This window comes from Rhea americana, unplaced genomic scaffold (assembly GCF_003343005.1).
Source record: "Rhea americana isolate MKP2758 unplaced genomic scaffold, rheAme1 scaffold_136, whole genome shotgun sequence".
NCBI lineage: Eukaryota > Metazoa > Chordata > Aves > Rheiformes > Rheidae > Rhea > Rhea americana.
Window position 1 is genome coordinate 1597276 of NW_028185439.1, and position 8658 is coordinate 1605933.

General features: G+C 49.8%; 1 protein-coding gene across 1 annotated transcript; it reads left to right on the forward strand.

Annotated features, from left to right (window-relative positions):
* The first annotated feature begins 7241 nt into the window (after positions 1-7241).
* TMEM125 (transmembrane protein 125) lies at positions 7242-7904 on the forward strand. The gene has a single exon (XM_085298141.1). The coding sequence runs from the start codon at positions 7242-7244 to the stop codon at positions 7902-7904; it is 663 nt and encodes a 220-aa protein (XP_085154267.1).
* The last annotated feature ends 754 nt before the right edge of the window (positions 7905-8658 follow it).

The window sequence follows — 8658 nt, forward strand, 5'->3', positions numbered from 1 at the left end:
CTGAGAAAACAAGGCCAAGGTCAATCTCCAATGCATATGCTGTGGAAGTGTTTTCAGAATTAAYTTGCAGCTGGATTGTGATTTTTTATGCTGATGGTCTTCTGGATTCTGTTGAATCTTTTATCTCTAGAAGTATCAGCAAGTTACTTGCTCTAATATATCAAAAGATAGCCCTTGTGCTGAAAAGCTGCAAGAGTAGCTAAAAATTTGTGTTCCTCAATGGAGAGTAGCCATCAGCACTTTATRCCGTGGCACTCTGTGAATCATTGTTACTGAGGAGGTCTGCCTTTTGCTTCCAAACTCGTTGAACTTACCACGAGGAAAAAGTGTTACCAGTGAACAGGTGCTATCCAGCCTCAAAATGTTTCAGCTAGTGTCTGCTCCAGCACTAGGTAACAATCCCTGCTGAGCCCTGCTTGCTGAACAGACTGCTCTGAATCCAGAGCTGTGTATTGTAAAGCCTTTGCAGTGTCCAAGCACCAGCCGCCCTGGCTGCTTGTAGGGTGCAGAGCTCCATCCTGGTRCCTGTTCTTGAAGTGCATTTCAAAGTCCTGCTCTTTAGCTAAAACATATTCAAAAGGGCCCTGACCTTTGTAAATATTAAATAGATAAGCTTATGGTGAAAAATGTTACACTTGTGTGCTGTTCCCTGCCTGCCTCCTCATGCTTTGGGATGGGTTAAAGTTCTCTTAGGGTGCAAAGAGACCTTCTGCCTTCAGCCTCTCTTAGTCTGTATTGTCTGCTTCACCTCTTGTTGCCTCTGTAAAGGAGCTGGTGAACGTCTCACACTTTGTAACGTTAAGGGCCACTTTTTAAAGCAACGATATGGCCCTCTTGAAAGCTGAGCAGGGTTTCCTGTTGAGTGATGTGTTTGTTAACTGGCCCAACAAAAGGATGGATTTTCTGGTGGGGGAAAGTTCATTGTTCAAGAGTGTTTGTACAGGGAAACCCTCCACATSCCTTTTGTTGTTTTAGGTGGTCGACACCAAGCACCGGATAGATTATATTACACAAGTATCATAAGATCTGTCTGATTTCACACTGACAAATTTCTGAAGCTGTCACATTAATTGGTGTCTAATTGTGTTAGCATATCCTAAGCTTCATTTTTCACAAACTGCTAAAAAACTAGGATATGACTTTATAACTCAGACTCCCTTTATGCTATTTAGGCTAGAGATGTAATTACACCCAATTCTCCTTTCCCTACACCTCCCAAGAGATTTGCCAGCTGCTCAAACATACAGTAGTGATTCCCCTCTGCTATCATTAAGCCCCGATGCAGAGTGGCATCAGAGGGGCAGTCAGACAGCATGCATTCAGATCAGGACGCCCAATTCCCTTCACCCCTGGCATCGACATTCCTCGGAAAAGGGTACTCCCCCTTTTCCCCTTCTCTGAAGTGAGCCCTTTTCTATATCCCTAATTCCTCTTAAATCCCCCCACCCTTTTCTTCCCCCTAGATTGCCAAAAAGTCAGCTCTTCTGCAAGCATGGTGGCCTCATGCTGCCATCTCCCAGTGAGGGGGGTACCAGAGCTGCCTGGCCACGAGGAAATGGCACAGCAGGCTGGTGACATCTTGCCTGACTTTCCTGCCTGCGTGGCCTAATGCTATATGGAGATCCACTTCTGATAYGGTCAGATGGTCCTGGACTGGCCAATAGTGCAGGAGTTACCTTATTTMATGCCATGTAACGCCCAATACTTGCTTAATACATTGAATCTTCCGTAGTGCTGCCAGCTTGGCTGCAAACTTCCTCTCACCTGTTGCCTTGGAGCTTCTCCCTAAATCTGGCACCTCTTCACTTGTGCCCGGGAGGAAATGAGGCACCTTCCAGGATTAGCGTGTAGAGATCCTGCTCGAGGAGGGAGGGGTAGGGCCTGCGCACCCAAACGACTCTGGAGTCCCTCCAAGGCCAGCAGCAGGTTTGCCTAGACGCCACCCTGCTGGGGAATGCACCTGCCCAAGCGAGAGGCAAGCACGCGCAGCCCATTGGCGGCCGCAACCCGCCTGTGATGGACCAGGAAGGGACGCCGGCAGGAACACCTATTTCTTGGCAAGTACATGCCGAAGGAAGGGTAGAGACTGGATTCTAYCGTTGAGCTCCTTTATTAGCTTGATCCAGTGAAAGGAAAGTCTGGAAAAAACATTGCTGCCAGCCAGGAGCCTGTGTAGAGAACAGTGCTGGGCTTTACTGCGTGCGGGCAACACATCAACTGCAGGTGAGTGAACGTCTCTTCTCAGGGAAGAGCTCTGCTCTGGGAGCGGTATAGGAGGAAGGAAGGGCCATATTTCATCAGTACCCGCAGACAGGTTTGTCGGCTGCTTCAGAAAAGTTTCTTAAGAGATCCTGTCTTTTGCTTCCACAGCTCTTCTTTGCACCCTCGCCTTTCCTCTTGTCACGTAAGACTTGGGYGTTTCATGTTCTTTCAGGATCCTCAGGCCTCCCTAGGCACCAGCGCATCAGGACAGGCTTTTTGGTCTTAGGATGCCAGATGGAAAGGACGAATATCAGGAACCTCCGTAATGGAGCTGGCCATAGCCATCTAGATTTCTATAAAAAACTGCTGTACCTGGACCCTATAGCGACAAACCGTCCCCTCCCCTATCCCCACATCCCTTAGGCTTGGCGAAAGGAGAGGAGATTGCTGCCATCACGCAGGGCTTCCCTGAGGCTTCCAGAGTAAGGTCTGGTGGCAGGAGTGCTGGTGGGAGGGATGCTCACTTATGGGAAAGCATTATCCCTTTTGCAGGGCAGAGAGGGTGGACGTTCCCCAAAGATACATGCTAGACAGCACAGGTTTTCCTGGTCTTTGTCCCGGAAAGGAAAAGCAATGGGAGATGGTAACTGATATGGCAGCTGAAGGAGAGCATGAATCTCTTGTCAGGGTTTTGAGAGAGACAGATAGATGCTGCTGAAAAGGTCTGATACTCTCATTCCCAGCAAATTCCTCTATCCCCACTCCTGAATTCTTCGGAGAAGAGTCGGGCCCTGCCTGCCTCTAGGCTGTCAATCATGTATGTCTCAAAACAGCAGCGTCCCTGATCCCAGGGGCACAGAAGGACTTTGAGCACTGTGACATTCAGAGCTTCTGCTTGTGTCTTAGCAGTTATTCAGATATAAAACAACACAGGGAAATTTAATTCCGTTGTGCCTCCTGGGGAGTTAGAAAAAGTGCATGAAAAGATGGAAAAATATTTATGCCTATTCTGGAACATAGGCTTGTGGGGCTGGATGGGGAGTAAGATGAAGAACAGAGTGGTCACAAGTCCATCCCAAACAGACCATGGCCAAACCGGAGGAAAGAGGGCAAGAAGATGGCTTGTATCTGTTGGAGATTATGAGGCTCCATTGAATCTCATCTAGATTGTTAATAACAATCATGCTATTGGTTTTTTGTTTATTTTAGAGAAAATCTTGCCAGTCTTCCCAATGCTCACATATTCCACATAATTGCATAAAATCATTCCAAAGGCTGGAAGCATTGCAGGAGCCTGTCCCACCACAGGGCTTTCTCTCCTGAATGCTGTAGGAAAGCAATGTCTCCTGACTGTCCAGGGCTAGGGGTGAGGAGGGAAGTGAGGAATATTTCAATGGCTGCGTTGTATGTGGCTCTGAAAATAAAGTATTAATTAACATTCAGCCCATACCCATCTGTCAGATATCAGATTGTAACAGGCCATGAAARGAGTATAAATAAGTAAGTAAATGCATATGCCTGTTTCCAGGCAGTTGGTGAGAGCGTGTTTCTCACGCTTGCTGCCAGGGGTGGTCAGACTCCAGCTGATGACTCCTAATGCTCCATTAATGGTTTTTAGAGTGGGGGAAAAAAGAAAAGAAAAGAAAAGAAAAGAAAAGAAAAAGAAAAGAAAAGAAAAGAAAAGAAAAGAAAAGAAAAGAAAAGAAAAGAAAAGAAAAGAAAAGAAAAGAAAAGAGGAAAAGAGAAAAGGAAAGGCAAGGCAAGACACTATCATTTGGTTTTCCTGAATTCCCAGTGCTTTACTGTTTTTCCTCCCCACCTGCCAGACACTGGTGTGAAAGAAAACGGCCTGTAAATTTTGTTCTGAAATGTGACCCTCCGTCAGACAGCTTTGTGCGAGCGGGCTCGTCCTCGCCTCCTTTTCGCCTTGCCGACAAGGATGGCCGCGCTGGCGGTGCTGGGTTCAGTACGAGGTAAATGGTAGATATTAATGATACACAGCTTGTCAGACTGGCTAATCTGATGGGTTAACTGGCTTGAACCCACAGAGGAGCTGTGTTATGATGAGGTCTACTTTTGTCCTTTCTCCAGAGAGTGGTGGATGACAGCCCAGGACAGGGCTGCTTTTATTTAAAATAGAAAGATAGTTTTTTCTTAARAAGTGTGCAGTCAAAGGATAGGAGGCCAAAGACCTAAGTTAAAGAATGATTCCATGAGTAAAAATAAGGTAGCTAGTGATACAAACTCTCACAGCCTAAAGAAGCCCAAGCAAATGTTGATTTATAGGGCAAAAGGTTATATTTCCAGAATATTTTCAAACAAGTTCAAGAAAACATGAAGGCATGTATCAGTGGAAGTCTTTGTTGCTCCAAATTATTTAATAAAGGTTAATAAAATATTAGAAATATTTTATTTTAAAAATAGTAAAGTAATAATTTATAATTAATAATACTTTAGAATTAGAATATAAATAATCATCACTTAGAATTAGAATATTCTAATATTAATTAAAATATTAGAAAATATGTACCTATAAAGGTCATTACCTTTATTTGCTCAGTCTGGGCAAATAAAAAAGTTGAAGTGATTAAATTTAAAAAAGCATGAGAATGTAGTGCTATAGGTTAATTGCACTTTTTGCTGCTGTGTCATTTTTGTTTACTGTTTGAAGCACAGTTTGTTTGTGTGTGCAACTTTGGTCAAGCAACAGAAGGTTGCACTTTGCACCTCTGATTTTATGTTTTGTTAGGGCAAAAATTTTTATCAGCAAACCTGCTGTCTACTAGACTCACCCCTTTGTTGGTGAGGAGAGATAAGGCAGGTGCTTGGAGAAGGAAAGGCAAGGAGGAAGCTGAGCTTTATTGTATATGCTGGGGAAATGCCCCCAGGCTGAATACCTTCTCATCTCTGCTTTGAAAGTACCCCCTGAAATCATCACCTTCGTGGGTGCCTCTGTCCTGGGTACGGGCCACTTTGCAGGCAGAGAGAGGTGTCTTTGCTGTCCCATGCAGAAGTGAACTGGGCCATGCAGGCACAAAATCAGCACGTTTGATCGCTGCTTTTTCCACTAATTCACGCTTTCTGCTTGTTCTGGGGACAGCTAGAAGTTGCAGATCTCCCAAGAGCCCCCCAACAAGTGTGCTCTTTGGAKCGGGGATTTCTGTGTTTCAGCCCAGCCCCTGCCAAGACAAATCAACCGCCACCAGTTGTGCAGGGAACCAGCACAGTGCACAGCTCCCGCAGTGCGTCAGGGCCCGGGCCTGCAAACGAGCACTGCTTGGAGACTTCCTGGACACGTGAGCTCAGCTGGCGGCGTGCCCTGAGCAACGTCCAAAGTGACCTCATGCTCCATCACAGCCGGGGAGTGACTCAGGAGGAGTTTGGCCTGACACTGTCAGGCTCTGTCTGGTCCACACACCCTGTCCCCTTGTCCGCCCTCTTCCCCTGCCCCATGGTGGCTTGTCCCTGATGAAGAGGGATTTCTAGGCATCCCTGATGAAGATGCCAAGGAGATGGTTTTCTCCTCAGCCCATGCTCTGGAGCTGTCTGTAGCAACCTGCCAGACTCTGGTCTGTGCATCAGGGCAGACTCTACTACCTACAGCAGGTAGCAAAGGCTCTGGCATAAGGGGAAGCTGTTTGTGAAAAGTGTCTGAAATAAGGGAGCTGTGTCAGAAAAGATCCCTGGAAAGTGGAGGGCTGCCATGTGCAAAAGTCACTTTTGACCAGCCAGAGCACTCRCATACTATGGGCAGGAGATTATGTGAGGGAAATACAAGTGCTTTGTACACTCAGCGTAAGACTTTGCCCAGATAAGCGGTAAGAAGGGCCAGAAAGCAAGCCAGGATCTGGATGTGCTTGCAGAGGAGGTAATGAGCCCTGGGGAGCAGGGCTGAGGGCTGAGGAAAGGCAGCGTGCGAAAGGGCACCCAGCTAGCTACAGCTCCACAGCATTTGCCTCATCCCTGTGCCACTGATGACTTTCCCCTGCTGCCCTCCTGATGGTGAAGGTGCATCAGGGTCAGGATGATCAGAGAGGAGAGCAAAACTGGGCAGTCCAAGGTCCCAGCTCTTCGTGGGGCTCCTTCCAGGCAAGTGCTGAGTCTACCAGGGAAATAACAATCATGTTTCTGTAGGAAACCTGGGACAGAGATTGCAGGGATAGGGACGAGGCTGAGGAACAGCCGTGGGGCCAAGGGCAAGCAGCACAGGCAGCACTTGCTGTTCCAGCTACTGGACTTGAAGGGTTAAGCCCCAGTCCTGACCCCCACCTTCCTGCTGTCCTTCTAGGCAGCAGAGCCAGTTGGTGACAAGAGGCTGATGCTGATGAGGGAGCATGTGAAGCCGGAGCTGTGAATGGGGCTTTATCCCAGGAGCGGCCRGCCTCTGCTCCGTCCTTGCCCTGCTGCCAGCACCAGCTGCAGGCAGAGCCCTGCAGGCAGCGATGTGCCAGTGTGCGGGGCACCCGGGGCTGGGGAGGCAGGGACGGGTGCCAGGCAAGAGCACTGCAGAGGGAACTTGCTGGGGAAGAGGCAGGCTGAAGTYCCTGCCGTAGTGCATGGAGCTCTCCTGGGAAGACATACATGGCTGACCTCTGCTCCAAGGCATGGGGGTTTTGTGAGGGAGGAAGAGGAAGGTCTGTYGGTCAGCCCTGAGCAACGGAGGCTCACGGTTGGGCAGAGGATTTCTTGATATGGAGGATCAGGGTCTCTCTTTAATATCTTCTCTTCTTGACTCTTTCAGATGAAACGTACAGGAAAGGAAGGACTGGGCCCTAGTCATTCCCCGACAGTGCTGCTCTGGGGATGCTCCACCATGTTCTGCAACTCTGCTTGGAGGCARTGCTCAGCCCCAACACACAGACCGTAGCTCTCTGGGTGGCATTGCCACAGAAGGGAGCTCCACTGGGCACCAAAGAATGAGGCAGAGGCGTCCCTGCTTGAGAAATGCTGCTGCCTTCACAACTGCCACTGCTTTGACCCTTCCCTTCACTGTAAGGCTCTAGGTTCATCTGTGTGCCCTCCCCAGCCAGCCACTCACCATGCCAGAGCTGGCTGAGCTGAGCACACCCCGCACCCCTGCGGACGCTGACCACATCCAGAGGAACATCCTGGAGGAGCATGTGGAGCTGTGGTGGTTTCAGGACCCCAAGAAGTCCATCCTGTGCTATGGGATGGCAGTGGTGCTGATCTTGGCCTGCGGGATCGGAGGCATCATTCTGCTGTACAGCACGAGCAGCCGGTCCGGGGAGTGGCGGCTGGCTGTGGGCACCACGCTCTGCCTCCTGGCCCTGCTGGTACTGCTGAAGCAGCTGCTAAGCTCGGCCATCCAGGATATGAACTGCATCCGCAGTCGGGATCAGATTGARCTCCTGAAGAGTGGGGGCTTCTCGGACTGCCTGGTGCTGCTGCTCAGCGGCCTGGTGCTGCTCATCTGTGGCATCGTGCTCACTGTCCTCTCCACCACAACCATGCAGCTCAGCCCCGTCCAGCCACTGGCCAGCATGTTCACCAGTGGGATTATCCTCCTGGCTGCTGGCAGTGCCATCCTCCTCTCCCTGCTGCTCTATCTGCTCGGCACCTCCTGCTCCCGAACTGCTCCTCGAAGCTTGGAGACAGGTGAAATCAGTGTCTTCACCATCTCTGGCCGTCTTGCTGCTAACAGGCGACTTCCTCCCACCTCCAGCATGGCCAACCTGATCTGACTCAGAGCCGTTGGAGCTGCACCAGCACCGGCAGGACAGCCCTGCACCAGGCGCATCGAGTACGACTCAGCAGCAGGGCTTGTGCCTCCTGGCCTCACCGTTTTTCCCAAAGCAGGGCGAGATTCGCTGTGCGCCCTATGTTTCTTTTGGAGATGACTTACCATTTGCTTTACCTCAGGCTAACTGTGGCAGGCACTGTGAGTTGCCTGGACAGGCTWCATGAGCTGGAGCTTTACAAGTATAGCACTGTCCTGTTCTGCTTTTTTTCTCAGCAAAGCCTCCTGCAACCGCTGCTGCCTGCCCGGCCAGCCCAGCTGTGGCCCTGCTGGCACACAGGGAGTTAAGGTGAGCCTGTCCTATACCTCGGGGGACCCCAGAACTCGCTCGGTTCCTGCTCGTCCCTGCGCTGTGTCATGTTCTGCTATGGCAGGAGAGGCTGTGATTGCTGGTGGTGTAAAACCACCTTGTGCTCTGTGCAGAGCTGCAGACCTGGGCCTGTGTCTTAGCTGTAATCAGTTCGTAGTCTGTGCCTCTGAGCRTGTCAAAGTGTGTACAAGTTGAGCGTACTGTGATGCCCCATGCTGTGTGTCCTCCCTTCCTGCTAGCTKGCAGGAGCCCTGAACATAAGAGCAGCCTGTAGTGACAGCTGATAAGTGACAGGAAATACTGTGCGTGTTAGCAGGCATGCTGAATGCAAGCAAGGGGAGCTAGGCATAAAGCACAGCTGCGAGGGGCTTCCCCTTGAGAAAGCACC